This window comes from Salvia hispanica, chromosome 5, assembly GCF_023119035.1.
Source record: "Salvia hispanica cultivar TCC Black 2014 chromosome 5, UniMelb_Shisp_WGS_1.0, whole genome shotgun sequence".
Taxonomy (NCBI): Eukaryota; Viridiplantae; Streptophyta; class Magnoliopsida; order Lamiales; family Lamiaceae; genus Salvia; species Salvia hispanica.
In genome coordinates this window covers 27,728,894-27,748,893 of record NC_062969.1, presented here as the reverse complement: position 1 = coordinate 27,748,893, position 20,000 = coordinate 27,728,894, and the positions used below count along the sequence as shown (strand labels likewise).

The following is a 20,000-nucleotide window of genomic DNA, read 5'->3' as shown; positions in this document are numbered from 1 at the left end:
ATATAATAAATTAATCAAATCTTTATTTTTTTAATAAAAAAGTCACCTTAGTGGTTGTATTGGAAGAGCAATTTTTTAGAGCACCTATTTCATTCCTAAATCCATGTTCTATCTTTAAATATGGAGTATATGCATGTTTTTATTTATATCTTTGAAGGAAATTTTCGTTCCTCTTCGACACCTAATGAACAAAATTTTTTTATTAGCATCAAAACGAACCAAACAGAAAAATAAAACCTTTGTAAACGAATAGCGCAACAAGAATCAAACCAAAACTTACCGGTACCCTTAGCCTTACTTGACCCCAACTTCCGTTCCGTCTACATTGGGAAATTACAAGTTGAAAGGTAGTTCACAGATGATTCTAGTTGAAAGGCTTGCGCAAAGAAGTTTAAACTTGAAGGGAAAAATGAGACCAACTATGAAAGAAGTGGCTATTGAATTGGAGAGTATTAGGATTTGTCCAAATATTGTAAAAGATGAATATGAAGAAGTGAAAGTTTTTGAGGGTGGACCGATGATGATTTCAGATATTGAATACTCTTGGACCACTAGCTAGCTACAAGAGTCCCCCAGGATCGTCTTCAGATAAACATCCACTAATGTTCACAATTGAGTGACTTCTATGGTAACTAGTTCTCCATCAAGACCTTTGGTGATCCGCTAATATATATAGTTTTCATAGTACTTAGCATTTATTTTCAGTTTTCTCTTTCTCGGGTTTGCCATAAAACTTTGTTTATCTGTATGCTCTGTCTCTTGAATTTAAAAGTTCACAAGAACTTTGCTACTTCTCTGTTTTCCAGACCGAACCTTAACTGCTACGCATATTACAAAAAATATCATCATGTCCTGGATTCCTTAAGTTCAGTTTATATCTTGTTTCGAGTTAGTATAAATGTTTTCCCTTGTTAATTGAGTTGGGTAAAAATTTGATAATATAAATAGGGCTTCTGTTCATTGAAACATTATCAATAAATCAAAATATTCCCTATTTTTATTGTCTTGTTTAATTTTCCCGTAAGCAATCTTTATCAACTCAGAGAACCCTAGCCTACGGCGGCTGCGCGTTAGGAATTAAACTCTCGCCGGACGCGCAGATATGATCCTACACCGTATCATCTGGTGCTTTAATTCACCTGTTCAGGGCACACACTCCATGCTGATCTTTACGTACACACTGTCGCCTTCGGTGGGAGAGAACCCTTCAGGACCCAGTTGTCGGCCTAAACCCTTCCTCCATTGCCTGTCGGCAAGTACCGCATCATACTCCATGCTGTTCGTCTTTCCACACCACTCACTCAATCGGGGCAGCAGTATCACATTGGACCCAGGACACAGGAGCGCACACCGTTGTCAAGCCCTCCGCTGTTGGGGACTGCAGCCTCCACTCCCTCAATTCGGCATTTTTAACCGGGAGACTCCAAAAACCAAGGTTAAGATGGAACCGCACGAAAGTGAACTAAAATCATTCAAATAAATTAAAATTTCATAGCGGTGTAAAAGAGAACTAAAATCTCTAGTTTATTGACTCATTATTCATAATCACCAATTAATATTACGACAAATCCTATGGATTTCTATCACACGATACAAATCACTAAAAATTTATGAGTAGTATTCTTAGATCGACAAATCCAATGTTGCCTCCTGTCCTTGAGGGGGTGTTTAAATTTACTAAAAACAATAATTATAATCTAATTACGGCGGATTGTGCGTCATCATTAATCAATATCATACCCAAAAGGCAGCTGATCATATGGTTTCAATGGTATATAGGCTGTCATAATTTTGGCAATAGAAATTGGGTTAGGTAAAAGTGTAATGTCAGGCCATGATCACAAAAAATGGTTCTTAATACATGTTCAACAAAAAGTGGTTAAAAATTCGTTTTCGGGTATTAAAAAACGTATTTTGGTATTAACTGATTTATAGACACGATGGTCATTTATACGACTTATTTTGTTAAACGTGACTGGGTCATTAGTTAATTAACTGTTCGCAAGTATGAAATATGACATTGGATAACAAAATTAGTTAATCTATTAAAACATTAATTAATTAGAAGGCTAAAAATTTATTCGGTTAAATATGTAAAAGGTATTAAATCAATAAAAAAAAACTCATTTTTCGTAAATATTATTATGAATTTATGCTAAACTAGTACTCCCTCCATTCCATATTAATAGAGTCATTTTTCCATTTTGGTACGTTCCATAGCAATAGAGTCATTTTTCTATGTAGTAAAAGTCTACACATTTTTCCACATATACTTTACTATCTCTTACTTTATTCTCTCTTCGTCTCTCTACCTTTTTCATTTTCAAATTTACTCTCCCTTTACTTAACTCACCTAACACAATTTTTCTTAATCTCCGTGCCGAAAAGAACCGCTTCTGTTACTATGGAACAGAGAGAGTACTAGCTAGTAGTATATATTCACTCTATTATTGATATGTCACTACAAAAAATTTAGTACTACGTCTGTCCCTGAAAATTTGATACATATTACCATTTTGGTCCGTCCCTGAAAATTTGATACACTTCACTTTTACCATTTTTGGTAGTGGACCCCATATTCCACTAACTCATTCCTACTCACATTTTATTATAAAAACTAATACTTTAAAAGTAGGACCCACATCCCATCAACTTTTTCAACTCACTTTCCATTACATTTCTTAAAACCCGTGTCGGGTCAAAGTGTAGCAAATTTTGGGGGACGGAGGTAGTAACTTTGAAGGACAAAAAAATTGAGACGCAATTAGTAGCGTTTGAAAATTTATAAAAATAATCTTAATTTAGGACGTAAAAAAAATCGTTCCTAAGAGCAATATATCTTAATATACATTTGGTAAAGTAAGAGAGAGTATGAGAATAGTAGTTAAAGTAATGTTAGGGGATAGTACTATCCATATTATTATTAGTATATATTTAATGAGTTGTATTGGTGGGTTATAGTGGTATAAATTGTAAATAAACTTAAATACTCCGTATATTGGTAATGAGTTGGGGACAATTTCCATAAATAAAAATTCTTATATTTTTATGGAACGAATGAAAATAGAAAGTGCACATATTTTTATAGGACGAAGGAAGTAAAAAAGATGAAGTCACAATAAATCGAAAGATTGACCCATTAGATTCAACTTGCAAAAATTGGATTTAAATTGCAACCATCTCTATTCCAACTTGACTTTTACCACATTCTTTTATATTTATAAGTAACAATAATCAACCAAAATCAACAACTCCAAATTTGATTGATCATACAAATTAATATTAACCTGCTAGTAATATTTAGCTAATACATTGACAAAACCTTGAAATATAGCCTAGCTATTATGTCTCTGCAACTGTTTTCTCTCTTCTATCTCACATTAATACAACTGTTTCTTCAACATGTAGTAGTCTTGGCCGCTGTAGTTGCAAAACCCAGCTGCCAAGACCGGTGTGGGAATATATCCATTCCTTATCCATTTGGAGTCGGTTCGGAATGCTCTCTCGACCCATATTTCAACATCCACTGCGATGCTTCCTCCGGTCATCCAAAACCTTACTTGTCCATTATCAATAAAGAAGTGATCGAAATAAATCAAACTTATATTCGGGTCATTCACCCGACCCTGATTTCAGCGTGCTATGATTTGTCCGACGGTCAACAAGTCAACAGCACAGTTGCTTCAAACAAACATGGTGTGATGGTGAACTTGTCGGGAACTCCCTATACGTTGTCGGTACGGAATAGGCTGATGGCCATCGGGTGTGATGATGTGATGCTGGAATCAGACGGAAGCTTGGTGAGTGGCGGCGGTTGCTCGGCGTTTTGTGCAGACAAGAACGATACAGGCGGCGTCGGTTATTGCGCCTCTAATGGTTCTACGCTTGATAATGGTTGTTGTGAGGCCGAAATCTCCTATGGTATGTAGATAAATTATGTCGTTTTCTTCATTAATAAGTGTTTCATCACATTTAAAGGTTTGGATTCTTCAGAATTGGAACCGAAATCGCCGATTAACCTAGAATTGTGATTTCGGTACGAGCGGTTTGATTATGATTAAGAAAATACTCCGTATGTGAATTGAAACTGTCAGTTCGAGCAATTAACAGCCAGTTTGGTTCGGATGAATACTTCCTCCATTCCATGTTAATAAAAGTATTTTTCTATTTTATAAAGTTTCAATTTAATTGAGTTATATCTATTTTTAGTAAAACGTTATTCTCTTATTTACTTTATTCTTTCTTCATCTCTCATACTTTTTTTCATCATCCATTTAATTATACATTATTCTTAAACTTCGTGCCAAAAAGAAATGTCTCTATTAACAAGGAACGAAGAGAGTATAAAATACTAATGTTATTATAAAAATTAATTTTTATTTTCCGTAAAAAATACTAGTAATTTTTATAAATAAATTATTACTCCCTCCGTTTCTTAAAATTAGAATAAATGAACCTCATAATCCAATAACACTAATTCTACTTTTCTTTGTCTTTCTCTGTTACCTTATTCATTTGTTCTGTTCTCCTCTCTTAATTTTCCAATTCTGCATTAAAACTCGTGTCGTTTCTAAGATTACAATTTTTAGGACATGGATGGAGCAATATTCCCTAAGTTATGTTGGTCTATTGACAGGCAAAATCTTAGGAGCACAACTAATCGACTTGAGCAGAAAATTAGTTCGTAAGAAGCTTTTCCCCTGCAGCTTTGCCTTTCTCCAGGAGAGGATAGAATTGAACGAAACCAAATTTTCATATCCTCTGTATTATCTTGAAAACTCAACGGCCTTGCTTAACGACAATTGGGCATCCACAACAAGGCCCCCGGTGGTGCAGCTGGCCTGGGAGGTTGGAGCCGACAACTGCAGTCGAGCTAAGTTGAACTCCTCTACTTACGCATGTCGAGATGAGAAGAGTGTTTGTGTTGATCTCGATAACGGCGGCTACCTATGCAGTTGCGTCCAAGGATACGAGGGCAATCCTTACCTACTTCAAGGATGCCAAAGTTAGTAGTATTTCATTTTATGTTATCCCACGTCAGTTGTGAAAGCAACTGGTATAAAATTCATTAAATCACTAAGCTTGTTTGCTTCTTGGACAGCAATTTCCTTTTCAAGTTCAATTGCAAAATTTGGATGTCCTGATCAATGTGGGAAGTTAGCAATTCCATTTCCATTTGGAGTTGGCCGGAATTGCTACTTGTCGCCGTCTTTCGAAATCCGTTGCAATACCTCCACCAACCCTCCAACAGCCTACCTCGCCATTCTCGACAAGGAAATCTTCGCCATCAATTCGTCTACACTTTTAATCAAGTATCCAAACCTAGCTTGGAGTTGCTACAATCAAACTGGAATCACAGAGAAACAAATCATGATTATTGATTTGTCGAGAACTCAATATACATTATCAGAAGAGAACTGGATCGCTGCCATTGGCTGCGATCACATGGTTGTCGCGGTTATAGGAAAAGACAAACCAACTTCTACTCGCAGCACCTGCGCAACCATCTGCTCCAACGATCCATTCAGCACCGCAAGCTGTCCGTTTTCAGTAAGCACGTATTGGCCAGGGGATGGCTGTTGTAGGGCCCCCATTGCAAGGGGTAATGAATTAAACTGAACTGAATATGCATAGAAATTGATTGAGAGGAGCAAATGGTTATAAATGTATTTGCAGGAACCACTTACCTTGAAGCAGAGTTGAGGGACTTGAGTGGACGTCGGCCAACTACAAATTTCTCTTGCGGCTATGCCTTGGTCGAATACAATGAGGATGCTGGTGTTTCGTATCGCTTCTTGGATAACTCGACAGGAGCTGATGATCTCTTACTGTCATACGGGAAGCTGAAGAAGGTGGCGTTGGATTGGCGGATTGGTGATTTGAATTGCAAGCAAGCGCGATTGAATCTAACTGATTATGTGTGTCAGAATAACGCCGAATGCATTGATTTTCATGACACAGTTGGAGGCTATCTCTGCAATTGTTCCATTGGATACCGAGGCAATCCTTACCTTAGCCCAGGCTGCCAAGGTTGTTCAATTATCACATATCTATTCATCTATATTATAGCAGTACTATCAATTAGGTACCGTTTGGTAGGGTAGCTAACTTCTATAATTATTTTACTTAAAATAGCTTAAAATAAGTTTTCTTATTATGTTTTGTTTTATCTATCTTAACCCAGGTTGCTAATGTTTTATTTTCGAGCAGAAATTAATCAATGCGCCGATAATACAACAAACACATGCCTCGCAAATTCGATTTGCGTTAAAACCCCTGGTTCTTATAATTGCTCATGTCCCAAAGGGTATATTGGTGATGGGAGGAAAGATGGCGCAGGGTGTATTAAGCTTCCACCATCCAAGACCAAGATGATAAGTTTAATAGGTAACAGTATAATGTTCAATTCTGATATGGATATGTTCGTTCTCCGTAAATATCAGGTTTATCTGCTTATATAGGAATGATATTAGTAACTGATCTTATATTAATAATTTGCCTTTGATTTCTCATGAGAAGTTTTGCATATAGGTGTGGGTTCTGGATTGGGGTTTCTGCTTTTGCTTATAGCATGTTTTTGGTTGTTCAAAGCGTTGCAAAAGAGAAAGGAAAAAATGGTTAAAGAGAAATTCTTCAAACGAAATGGTGGCCTTCTTTTGCAACAACAAACGAATGAAGGTGTATTAGGAAAAACAAAAGTTTTCTCTGCAAAAGAGTTGGAGGTAGCTACAGATAACTTCAATGAAAATCGTATTCTTGGGCAAGGAGGCCAAGGCACGGTCTACAAAGGAATGTTATACAATGGCAAAATTGTGGCCATAAAGAAATCAAAGTTGGTCGAGGAGAATCAACTAGAACAGTTTATTAATGAAGTGGCGATATTATCACAAATCAATCACAGAAATGTCGTCAGATTGTTGGGGTGTTGTTTGGAGACTGAGGTTCCTTTGCTTGTCTATGAATTCATGCCAAATGGGACTCTTTTTGATCTTATTCACGATCCCAGTAATGAATTTCCATTTACATGGATCATGCGTTTGAAAATCGCGGCAGATATAGCGGGGGCGCTAGCATACTTACACTATGCATCTTCTGTGCCTATCTATCACAGAGACATCAAGTCTAGTAATATCCTTCTGGACGAGAAATATGTTGTCAAAGTATCGGATTTTGGAACTTCGAGATCAATTGCAACAGATCAGACTCACTTAACTACTTTAGTCAAAGGGACATTTGGATATTTAGATCCCGAGTATTTCCAATCGAGTCAGTTCACAGAAAAGAGTGATGTTTATAGTTTTGGAGTAGTTCTCGTCGAACTGCTCACAGGACAAAGGGCGATATCATTTGACAAAACGGATAATGATAGAAGCCTAGCAACACGATTTCTTACTTGCATGGAGGAGAACTGCCTAGACACAATTTTAGATCCTCTAATTTTGGAGCAGGGTATAAAGGAAGAGATGATTCTAGTTGCGAGTCTTGCGCAAAGAAGTTTGAATTTGAAGGGGAAAATGAGACCAACTATGAAAGAAGTGGCTAACGAATTGGAAAGTTTTAGGATGTCTCAAAATATTGTCAAAGATGAATTTGAAGAAGTGAAAGTTTTTGAAGGTAGACCTATGATGATTTCAGACACTGAATACTCTTGGGAAACTAGCTACAAAAGTCCCCCGGATCGTCTTCAGACATACATCCCTTAATGTTCACAACTGAGTGAAATTCTATGGTATTTAGTTTTAAAATTATAGTGTTTCAAGGGAGATCATTTAATAGTGCAGAGGTGAGTATTCAAACTTATTAAGATCTCAACTTCGTGTATCTGTTACTGATACTGTATTTCATTGAGCTGTTAATTGTTTATGAGTAAATGTTGGATGCAATTTACAACTTTAATTTAATTTACATATCTCTGATTATAAAAATGATGGAAACATATACTCCCTCCGTCCCGCTTTAGCAGTCCCATTGACTTTTCTACACTCGTTTTGTAAAAATGATAATAAATAGTTAAAGTGGAGAAATAATAAAGTAAAAAAAAGAATAATGTAGATAATACTCTTCTTTATATTATTCTCTTTTTTACTTTATTATTTCTCCACTTTAACTATTTATTATCATTTTTACAAAACGAGTGCAGAAAAGTCAATGAGACTGCTAAAGCGGGACGGAGGGAGTACTATATGTTTAGGTCTTGTACATATCAGATCACATTTCATTTACTTTTTAGATGATGTTGGTTCGAGTACGACTTAATTACCTTGGAACAAATAAAAAAGGAATACGACTCAACTACATTGGGACGGAGGGAGTACTATGATATTGTAACATCCTGGATTTTTGAACCCTAATTTTAGAGCCCTAAAATTTTATTGATGACGTGGGAGACGTGAATTAATTGATGAATGAATTTATTGCATGAGTTCTTATGACCGAGTTGTGTCTAGGGTTGCGTTGTAAGTTTGAAAAGTCAAACTTGTTGATTATATGATGTGGCATGTGATTAATTAAATTATGAGGTGAATTATTTGTTTAAGGGTGAGTGAGAATATTAGGGAAAATTTCCATAAATACTAGCCACATAATTTTGAGATTTTCGAACCCCTTGACTTTTTGGAGAAGGAATTCTATTTTTCCGAATTTAATTTAATTCTTGGGATATTTATCCAAATTAAATCCCAAACCCAAAAATTCTCTATTCTCTTGATGAGGAAAAATCGAACCCTATTGGCTCTAGGTGATTTTCGAAAATCACCTCTATTTGGGAAAGAAGAATTATTTTATTTTTAATTGATCCTTTATTTGATTTCCTTCGATACCTAAAATTTAAATATTCTACCAAATCTTTCCATACCTCAAAAGATCTTGCCATATCTTATTTTAGTTAATATTCAAAATCCATTCCTTATGAAGAACCCCTTCTACACGCCTATTTTCCTATTTATTGGGAGGATTCTTATTTTTATTTTGCTCCGTAAAATATACAAAACAAAATCTTGGCTAATTAAAAGCCACAATTTTCGAAAAAACACCATGCTTGAACCCTAGATCTTATTTTTATTTCTTCTTCTCTACTCCACAATATTTGTTTTAATTAATTGTGGAGAATCAAATCTTCCCAAATATTCTATTTTATTTACCTAAAGATTCTATTTGAACTCTATAAATAAGAAGCCAAAAACCCTAAACCCTAGCATCAAATTTTCGCCCCCCCACCCCAAAGTACACGCCCCCTCCCATTTTTCCCTCTCTCTCAATTTTCTTCTACTACTCTCTAATATTTCGTCATCTTTTAGAGAAGAATTGAAGTTTAGTTCAAGAATCTTGAAGAACCAAGGCTAATACTTTGATTTCTACCATTCGTTTTCTTAAAAACGTATTCTCGTATTAATCTTATTCTTTCTAATAACCGATTAATAGGTATTCTTGAACCCTCATGCATCTGGTTTGAGTGAGAGTGGGGTATGAGGGATATAGAAAACGTATGCGTGTGTGTATGTGTGAAATCGTGTGTGTGTGTGTGTGCGTGTGTGTGCGCGTGTGTGCGTCGTGTGTGTGTGTTTGTGGGTGTGTGTTGGCAAAACACTCATGTGTGACATATGTTGATGATAGATCTAGAGTTAGGATGCGAATGAGATTTATATGATGAACATGATTTTGATTGGTGATATTAAGATAAACCGATGGGAAAAGGGAAAGCGTTGAGACATGCATGAGTAAGGAGTTTGTGTTGAATCTGATTCATAATATGTGCCTATGTGATTAGAAGGTGAAACCTCGATTGTGAAGCAGGATAACAAAGGGAAAGAACATACTTGAAATCTAAGCAGTCGAGGTGGGCTTTTGTAACTCCCCGACTTTTTTTCTACCTTTTTATTTATTCTTGGAAGAACGTTGTTTTTTCGCATTTGTTTCTTTTGTTGAGAGGATGAATTATAAATTTGGGCTTAAACAATTATTTTTATTTCTAACCAAATTATTTTCCTTACGTAGAGAGGAATTTGTTGCAAGCCCAAATCACCTTTATTTTTCTTCATTAATATACCCAATTCAACGCCACTTTTCATCCAACAAATTTCAGTTCCACAAAATCCGTTTCTGATCGGTTTCTATCACCCCATGATTCCTTGAAACCAGTTTTCTACATATATATATATCTCCACTCCACGTTTAACCATTTTCGATCCAACCAAATCGAGAACTAAAACTCAGAGGAGGAGGGAGTGCAGATAAACGAAATTCAGTGAAGAGAAAGAGCAGAGAGTAGAGGCGAGTGTGGAGGTAGAGGCGACGGAGAGACCAGGCGGGTGGCGGCGCCGTGGAGAAGAGAGCAGCAGCAGCAGTACTGACCCGGCAGCGACCATGGTTGCACAGCGGCACGATCTGCAACAAGTTTCGGAATCGAGACGACATTGCGGTGGCTTTTGATGCAGAGGGAAAAGAGAGAGGATGTGAAGAGACGGATAGCAGCCGTGTGCAGCCGTTCAGCGACGCTGGCGACGGAAGCAGCGATGGAAGCGGCGGCGCTGCACCGCCATGGAAAGGAGGGCAGCGGCGCCACCGAGAGAGAAGGACAGAGAGGGTTCGAGAGATAGATGGGGATAGAGATGGCAGATTTGAGAAAGTGACGTGGGAGTATGAAGGAGCAGCCTGGAGCAGCGTCGGCTCCGGGCTGGACCACGCACAGCCACGGAGGAGGAGTCGGGACAGCGAGCACGTCTCTTGGTGACAAGGATGATGGGTGTTGATCGAAGGACGGACAGCGGCGAGGCTGCTGAACAGCGAGCGGGCAGAGACATTTGCGGCAGAGAGGCGATGGTTTCTGGGGTGACCATGGCGGTGGGCGAATGGCGGATCGCGACTGCTTGGTGACGACGGCAGATCGGACAGCAGCAAGGCCGCGAAGTGAAGGCAGTGGTGAGAAGAAGAGTTAGAAATAATGGCGTGGAAAGACTGAGTTCTGATTTTGTGAAGTTCACGTAAAAGGAGATGGATTGGAGTATTTGGTATGGGCCAATTTAATTAAATGAAGATTGGGACGGAATACACTAAATCAATGGGCGACTTCACGCACGCTTTTCGAGAATGGAATGGAGCACAAGTTAAGGCTTAAAACGAACGAGGTGGGCTTTCGAACTAAATACTTTCAAGAGCTTTGGTTTTAATATATCGATTTGAGCATCGTTTTATGTGACGAAATTCCTTTTCACTATGACTGCAATTATTTAAATAGCAAGCATGATGAGGTGATATATGATTAAAGTGAAAGTGATGTTATGTGATATATGTGTTGAATTATTGAGTGATATTGTGAATTGCTCGACTTGTTGATGTGATGTGAGATGATGCTCGAACTTGATAGAAAATGATTTATAATGCAAATGCGTTTTATGAGAAAAATGGAGTTTGCAAAGGGGTATGTCATGCCATGTTTTTGTTTTGAGAAATGTCTATCTGTTTGTTTAGCAAGGGAGTTGTCCCTACTAGACCTATTGAAATCGAACTCGGGTCTGACTAGGGAGTGAGTCCCTACTCAGGCTAGTGTACACCGTTGGGGATCGTGAGCCGTCTTTTGTGTCGGCCGGTCCGGTGATCGAGTTGTGGCCATACTCTCATTTCACATATTATTGAGGTTGTTGAGATTGATGAGTTTGATGAGTTGATGATCGCTTAGTGGGGAGTGAGCCCCTACTATGAGGTTAATCGAATTCGGGTCCTAGAAAGGGTGCGTCCCTACTCGGACTAGTGTACACGATGAGGACTGTGAGTCATCTAATGGGTTAGCTGGTTTTTGTGCTCGTGGAAAGTGGCCACCTTACACGGCACCCTAAAGAACAGATATGGCAGTTTCTTAAATAACTCAAGGAAAAATGGTTGTGTTTTTGAAATGATGAGGAAAAGGATTTGAGGATGAGTTGAAAGTTTGTGCTTGTGAAATATTTTTAGTGTCTTGGGCCTTTTCAAACTAAAATCCCGAGGTCACTCAATGGCGGCATGACATAACTGTTTTATAAAATTGTTTTGGCATTTGTTCACTGAGTACATCAAGTACTCAGCCCTGCATTTGTTTTCACTATGTGCAGGTTGAGCGGTGACGAGTGCGGCGGGTGTTGAGCATAAAAGTGAAGAATGTTTATCAAATGTCCAGAATATGTTGTGTCTTCATACATAGCAGTATTCTACTCTCGAAATGCTTCCGCTGAGTTATTGTCTTTCTTTTGAGTTCTTGTATTGTTGAGATAATATTCTTTTGAGTTGTTGATTGTTGAGATACTCTGATTTTATTCGAGCTATTTCAATTATTTCGAGCTATGGTCGAGTTGTGTCCTTTTTCCCCCTCTTCCCCGCTTCTTTAATCCTCCCCTAGTCGCGATCAACCGTGTTTTCTATCCTTAGAAAATGCGGGCGTGACAGACTTTACTCTTAAACTCTTTTATGTGCAAATTTATGAATGTGGAGAGATAAGGGTGGTTTAACTGTTATGCCATGCCTATGTCTGTTTTGTTATAATATTGTGCGCCTGATGCCCAGTTTGAGAGTTCGCTCCATTGAGCTATAGGGCTATGGATATGTATAAACGAATTCGGGTCTGAGTAGGACCACAAACCCTACCAGGCTGTGTACACGGTGGGATCGGGAGCCGTCCTTGCTAGTCGGCCGGTCTCGTGGGCGAAAAGTGTGGCCACACTTTCGTCGCACCATGAAAATGTTGTGATTGTGGAAATTGATGAGAAAAGTGGAGAGTTGTTTGACTGGTCAGTCTATGGAAATGTTTTTGTGATACTCATTGAATATTTATTTTGATAATTGTAAAACCTCGAGTTCACTATGGTAAGGGTGGCATAACTTATAAAATGTTTTGGCAACGAGTTCAATGAGTATTTCAAAATACTCAGCCCTGCATGTGTTTTCCTTATGTGCAGGTTGAACGACGACGAGCGGTGGCGGGTGTTGAGCATATTAATTAATTAAGATGGATGTTTTGAACTTCGAGCGTAGTTGTGTCTTCATACATAGCTGCACTTTCTCTTGGTCGTTTCCGCTGAATTTTTGATACACTTTAGTATTATCTGGATATTTTGCACTTATTCCTTTCGGTTTAGAAGCTTTAGACTTCTTGTGGTTTTCTTGGAAATTATGTGAAACTCTTGAGATATTTGATCGTAGTTTATGGTATCTTTCTTTTATTTATTAAAGCTTCTAGGTTAAACCGTTGACTTATTGCTTTGATAGTTCCTTTAAATACTTTGGTCAAATCTCTTTAAATGAAACCCTAGCCTATGTTTATTTCTTTTAAATCCGTTTTGGTAGCAGTCGCCGTATTTATTATACCCTAAAAAGGCGGGCTGTTACAGATATCATTACTAATCAGCAACATTGATTTACTCTGTTTAACTCATTACTGCGATACAGATTGGTCAAGTACGCTTCATATCATTCCACCCATTAATATAACCCGCGATTCACGAACTCATCAGAAACATAAAATTGCGCAAAAGAAATATGATAAGGAGATTGACAGAAAAATATAGTAAAACCAATTTGGATCTTATATATCGCATTGAACCAAGTGTTGATCATCCTCTCATACATGGATTTTTATTACGACGAACTTTGAAATAGTAACTAGCATAAGGAATGTGTGTTTGATGTCGATGCATTCTAATAAATATTTTTCCATGGGCCCTCAATGTCCGAATTCATCGTAGGCATATCTTCAAAGTATCATACTTCTTCTGATTCAACTTAAACACCACTAGACATTCCAGAAATCCTAAAAGTTTCCAATTCTGTAGCCACTTCTTTCATAGTTGGTCGCATTCTCCCTTTTAGGTTCAAACATCTTTGCGCTAGCTTCGCAACTAGAATCACCTCTTTCTTTTTTCCTTGCCCCAAAATTTGAGGATCTAAAATTTTTTCCACACATTTTCCTTCCATGCATGTAAGAAACCATGTTGCTAGACCTCTCTCCTCTTCTGGTTTGTCGAATGATATCGGCCTTTGCCCAGAAAGAAGCTCAACAAGAACTACCCCAAAACTATAAACATCACTCTTTTCTGTGAATTGACTCGACTGAAAATACTCTGGATCAAAATATCCAAAAGTTCCTTTAACTAGAGTAGTAAAGTGAGTTTGATCTTGAGCAACTGATCTTGAAGTTCCAAAATCTGATATTTTGACAACATATTTTTCGTCTAGGAGGATATTACTAGACTTGATGTCTCTGTGATAAATAGGCACAGAAGATGCATAGTGTAAGTACACTAGTGCCCCTGCAATATCCGCTGCAATTTTCAAGCGCATGTTCCATGTACATAGAAATTCACTACTCTGATCATGAATTATACCAAACAATGTCCCATTTGGCATGAATTCATAAACCAACATAGGAACCTCGGTCTCTAAACAACACCCTAATAATTTGACCACATTCTTATGATTGAGTTGTGATAATATCACCACCTCATTTATAAACTGTTCTAATTGATTCTCCTCGACCAACCTTGATTTTTTTATTGCCACAAGCTTACCATCATATAACATACCTTTGTAGACAACGCCTTGGCCCCCTTGTCCAACAATTCTGCTTTCGTTAAAGTCATCTGTGGCTACCTCTAATTCTTTTGCAGAAAAAACTTTTGTTTTTCCAAGTGTGCATTCATTTGCCTGTTGTTGCAAGAAAAGACCACCGTTTCGTTTGAAGAATTTCTCTTTAACCATTTCATTCTTTCTCTTTTGCAATAGTTTATACAACCAATAGACCACTAAGAATATAAGCACAAACCCCAATCCAGATCCTACACCTACATGCAAAAATAATTACTGGTGAGAAAATTAACAAAGCTTTACAAATAAGTGAAACCTGAATAGCCGCAGAAATAACTATATTTAACAATATAGGATCTAAGTTACAACTATTGTAAATTGATAACTGTCAAATATGTCAACAACTTACGTTATAGATGTCAGTACAAATACATTTGTATGTCAACTAAATATAGTTGACATAGGTATATATTTCGTTAACATCTATATTTACATGTCAACAGAAGATATACATATCTCAACTACATTTAGTTGACGTACCAACGTCTTCAAGTTGACATTCATAATGTAGGTTGTTACATAGTTGTCAATTATCAATTTAAGATAATTATCAACTGATCATATCCCTAACAATAGATATAGATTAGCAAAATGATATAATATGCACATGACAGATATATTCTTAACTATAAAGATACTCATCTTGGTTTTTGATGGCGGTTTCTGAATGCAACCTATACCATCTTTCTTCCCATCACCAATATATCCTTTTGGACATGAACAATGGAACGTCCCAACATCATTTTCGCAAATTGAATTTGAGACGCATGTGTTAGTTGAATTATTAGCGCATTCATCAATATTTGCTCGAAACATGTGTAGTATCAATCGATTAATAACCAGTTCTAATCTAATTAAGCATATGTTTGTAGTTGCAAGTATAACAAGGCAAAAGATTGGATTCTAACCTTGGCACCCTAGATTAAGGTAAGGATTTCCTTTGTATCCTTTGGAGCAGTTGCAGAGGTATCCTCCTAGCGTAGCATCAAAATCAACACAATCACTGTTATCTTGACACACGAACTTAGCATGATCCTTCACTGCATCTTTGCAATTATCCACTCCAATCCTCCAATCTAAACCCATGCTCGGTTTTTCCGATACCTTATCAAGTCGGAAGTCCGATGCGTTCTTCATAAACGGAAATCCAGTACTATAACTATCAACTTCTTTAATGTATTTAATGAAGGAGTAGCTGCAAGAAACATCAATATTTGTGCGTCGTTCACTAAGCTCGGTCAAATTTGCTTCAAGGTAAGTCGTACCTGCAAATGATCTAACACATATTTCACTGTCTAGTTATGTCATGTTCTTTAATTTCATTAAACTTCGACACTTCCCTAGTGATAACCTTTTAATTTGAATTTTGTCATATTAGAGAATGTGCAGGTTGATCATTAAACATCATACTACAAATTATGATTGGTTTTCGACAAATTGAACGTAGTAAAATATAGGAGTAAAACAAACATATAGTGTATATGACTGAAAACGTTTCCCATAATTATAAACCAAAATTCCCTTTTGAATTATTTAGAAAGAAAAACATCAACTGATTATTACCTCTTGGAATGGGTACTCTACAACAACCATCACCTCCAAATGATACTGGTCCATAATGGCACATTGAGTTACCCTGCATATAACAAATGGCGGCGCAACTGCTGCGAATAGAACTACGTTTGTCCTCTCCAATAATCCCAACAGCCATAAAATCACAGCCAATTGCATTGATCCAGTTATCATCTGATAATCTATACGGCGTTTTCAACAAGTCAATAGTCAATCTTCGCTCCTCTGGCTTAGTAATTCCAACTCGAGAGTCTGACATATTGTAGCAAGTTGAAGGCTATGTTCATATAGTTGACCACAATTTTTGATGAGTTCAGCTCAACGATTTCAGTATTTAAGAGGCGAAGAAAGGGTTTAGCCGGGTTGGTGGTCGTGTTACAAACAATTTCAAATGATGGCTCCAAGTAGCAATTTGGGCCCACGCCAAATGGAAATGGAATCAATACTTCCCCACATTGATCTAAGCATTCAACTTTGGCAATTGAACTAGCATGTATTGTATTAAACTCTGTTAAACAACATATTGTTAGTGAGTAAATAAATTAAAGTATAAATGGAACTAGAGAGAAAACAAACAAACTTTGGCATCCTCCCGGTAAGTAAGGATTTCCCTCGTATCCTTGAACGCAGCTACAGGTGTATCCTGTAATACCATTACCATAATAGCTATCAACACAAACACTCTTGTCGTCTCGACATGCGTAAGTTGTGGAATTCTTAGCTCGACTGCAGTTCTCGCTCCCAAAAAACCAGTCCAAGCGCACGATTGGCGGTCTTGTTGCTGATGCCCAATTATCATTTACCAATGCCGTTGAGTTGTCCAGGTAGTACAAAGGATATGAAAATTCGCTTTCATTTAAAAAAGTTTTCTCCTGAATAAAAGCATAGCTGCATGGAAAGAGCTTTTTGCGTAGTGCTTTTCCGCTCAAGTCAATTAGTTCTGCTTTCACCAAACTTGGGTCTGTTCTTGAGTCTGTGCTTAAAAAACAAATTTTAGAAAACTAGTATAGAAATTAATTATAAAATAAGAATATGAAAATTTGTTTTAATTGCATGATTTCAAGAAAATTAATCTTAAATTATGCTTTCTCCATCTATTAAATAATAGTGAGATCTCCACAATTTAAAGTCTCCATTAAAGTATTACAAAAACATTCTATTATAAAAGTTTTATAAATATTGAAGGTTATCTATAAAAATCAATTATTCTTATGTCGGTCTGTTCTAAAAATAGACCTAACTTACTTTAACGAAAATTTTGACTCGAGATATTAATGAAGATATGTAAGGTACGTATAGATTTGATCAATTGTTAACTTAACTCTGCTAATTCATTAACATAATATAATAAAAATATCAACATAATCATAAAATTTCAGTACGTAATTTTGTTGATATTTCAATATACTATGTTGATATATGTGTTGACATTTTAATGTAATCATATTGATTTTTTAATACACTACGTTGATGAGTTAACAAAGTTTGCAATATAACGCATCCCGGTATGTATAATATTTATATTTAAACTTGAGATAGAGTAATCATTGGATTAAAATTGGGGCTTTAACCTAAAATAACACTTTTAAAAAATAGAAATATATATAGTACTCTCTCTCTGTCTCAAGGAAGATGACATCTTCTTAGGCGACATGAGATTTTATGTAATTTCATTTTGTGTGTTAAGTGGAGAGAGTAAAATAAGACAGAGTAAAATAAGAGAGAGATAAATGCATTTTCATTTTAGAAATAAGTCATTTTGATTTGGGTCATTTTTAATGAAACGGATGGAGTACCGTATTTCCAAAATAAAAAATAGACTAATTTCATGCATCCAACTCAAATAATGAAATGAGACTATTTTTTTTGGCTACAAATGGGGTATTCCCTCCATCCTTACAGAATCCCAACATGACCCATTACTTAATATAGAAATATTTTATTCTTTTTCTTTTACTTTACTCTTTTTACTTAACACACAAAATAATAAAATTGTATAAAATCTCATGCTGTCTAAGGAAGGATCATCTTCCTTGGGATTGAGGGAATAACACATATATAATCTTGGCAATTACCTATCATGATATCTTGCTGGCAACAGACATTGAAACGGCAATTTTCGACGCTGCTTGTAACATTCTTGTCTGCACAAAACGCAGAGCAGCCACCGAGGATTGAACTTCCGTTGGATAGCAGCACCATATCATCACAACCGATGGCAGTGAGGGCGTTTACATACGAAAACATATAGGGAGTTCCCGACAAGTTCACATTCATCCTATGTTGATTGCCTGTGGACGAATCATAACAAGCGGAAATCATGTAGGGGTTTTTGAGGCGAATGTAAGTTTGATTAAATTCAATCACTTCTTTTTTCATAACAGAGAGGAAAGCTCTTGGAGGGTAAGTGGATGTATCGCATTTGATGTTAAAATGTGGGTTAAGGCTGCATTTTAAGCCGACTCCGAATGGATATGGAATCAGTAAATCTCCACACCGATCCTTGCAACCCGGTTTGGCCTGTAGAGCGGCTGAAAATAGAGGTGAGAGAAGTAGGAAAATAGATATTAGTTGCAGAGGATTCATATTGATCATGTTAGTTGAATGAATGCTCTCAATTGTACAAATAGAAAAATGCCTGGCTTAAAATATCTCAGTACTTGACTTTTGGAGTGAGAGGACTTTGACTAGTACTCCTTAGTTAGGCACCGACTTTTTAAGAAGTATTTCCTCTGTCTTTATGTAGGAGGCATTTCTGTTAAGATGACATGACTGAAGAAAAAGGAGAATAAAGTATAAAGGAAAAAGGTATAGAGATAAAGAGATAAAGAGAGAGTAAATTATTCTTTGACAAAAAAGGAAATGATTCAAATACAGTGAGACAATCTAAAAAGAAATACGACTCAGCTATAGAGGGACGGAGGGAGTACTTCTTTCGCCCACCATTAGTTGGCACACTTTGACCCAATATGAGTTTTAACAAATATAATGAAAAATGAGTTGAAAAAGTTAGTGGAATGTAGTCCTATTTATAGTGCTCTCTGTCACAGAAGAATATGCACTTGGATTCGGCACGAGTTCAATGCAAAATTATAAAAGTAAGAGAGATATAGAACGAAAAAGTAATTAAAGTATTATTAGTGGAGAATGAGTTCCATCTCATTAGAGATAAAAGAAATTTCTAAAATTAGAAAATGCATATTCATGCGGAATGGACTAAAAAGAAAAGAGTGCATATTCTTGCGGGACTGATGGAGTATTAGTTTCATAATAAATTGTGAGTGAGAATGAGTTAGTAGAATGTGGGGGCATTACTAAAAATAGCCGTAAAAGGTAAGTGACAAGAAATGGCGGACGGATCAAAAAGAAAACTAGTGACAAGTTATGGCGGACAAAGGGAGTATTGCTAAGTACTATCTTCCCACTTTAGGAGTCTCATTTGAGTTCGGCACAAATTTTAAAAAATGTAAACGAAAGTTGGTGAAAAAAGATAGTTGGTGTGTGCTCTACTTTTATACTCCCTCTGTCACATTAAATATGCAACATTTGGAAATCGGCACAGATTTTTATGTAGTGTTGTTTTGTGAGTTAATGAAGAGAGAGTAAAGTAAGAGAGATGAAAAAATAGAGATAGACATGTTTCGATTTTAGAAAATGTTTCATTTTTAATGAGACAAACTAAAAAGAAAAACGTTTTATTTCTAATGGGACAGATGGAGTATTTTATTTTATAACAAAATGTGAGTGAAAGGTAATTAGCAATACTATGATTATTGAGCCATTTTTTAGGTACCAAATTTTTAAGAAGCACTCCCCTCCAT

At 36.6% G+C, this 20,000-nt stretch overlaps 3 protein-coding genes and 1 long non-coding RNA gene across 4 annotated transcripts; 3 read left to right on the top strand and 1 right to left on the bottom strand.

Annotated features, from left to right (window-relative positions):
- Positions 1-3,381: 3,381 nt before the first annotated feature.
- Positions 3,382-5,010, top strand: LOC125189744 (wall-associated receptor kinase 3-like). The gene is made up of 2 exons (XM_048086983.1): positions 3,382-3,921; positions 4,637-5,010. The coding sequence occupies exons 1-2, from the start codon at positions 3,702-3,704 to the stop codon at positions 5,008-5,010; spliced, it is 594 nt and encodes a 197-aa protein (XP_047942940.1). The 5' UTR covers positions 3,382-3,701.
- Positions 4,799-7,845, top strand: LOC125188320 (putative wall-associated receptor kinase-like 16). Its single transcript, XM_048085101.1, has 5 exons — positions 4,799-5,005; positions 5,102-5,602; positions 5,677-6,030; positions 6,211-6,387; positions 6,532-7,845. The coding sequence occupies exons 2-5, from the start codon at positions 5,371-5,373 to the stop codon at positions 7,701-7,703; spliced, it is 1,935 nt and encodes a 644-aa protein (XP_047941058.1). The 5' UTR covers positions 4,799-5,005; positions 5,102-5,370; the 3' UTR covers positions 7,704-7,845.
- A 3,223-nt stretch (positions 7,846-11,068) lies between these two features.
- On the top strand, positions 11,069-12,284 carry LOC125188327. The gene is made up of 2 exons (XR_007170726.1): positions 11,069-11,123; positions 12,084-12,284. It is a non-coding gene; the product is annotated as an uncharacterized LOC125188327 (long non-coding RNA).
- A 1,245-nt stretch (positions 12,285-13,529) lies between these two features.
- Positions 13,530-18,760, bottom strand: LOC125188321 (wall-associated receptor kinase-like 1). Its single transcript, XM_048085102.1, has 4 exons — positions 18,255-18,760; positions 16,171-17,152; positions 15,516-15,872; positions 13,530-14,804 (listed from the first exon to the last, which is right to left on the bottom strand). The coding sequence occupies exons 2-4, from the start codon at positions 16,436-16,438 to the stop codon at positions 13,747-13,749; spliced, it is 1,683 nt and encodes a 560-aa protein (XP_047941059.1). The 5' UTR covers positions 16,439-17,152; positions 18,255-18,760; the 3' UTR covers positions 13,530-13,746.
- Between the last annotated feature and the right edge of the window lie 1,240 nt (positions 18,761-20,000).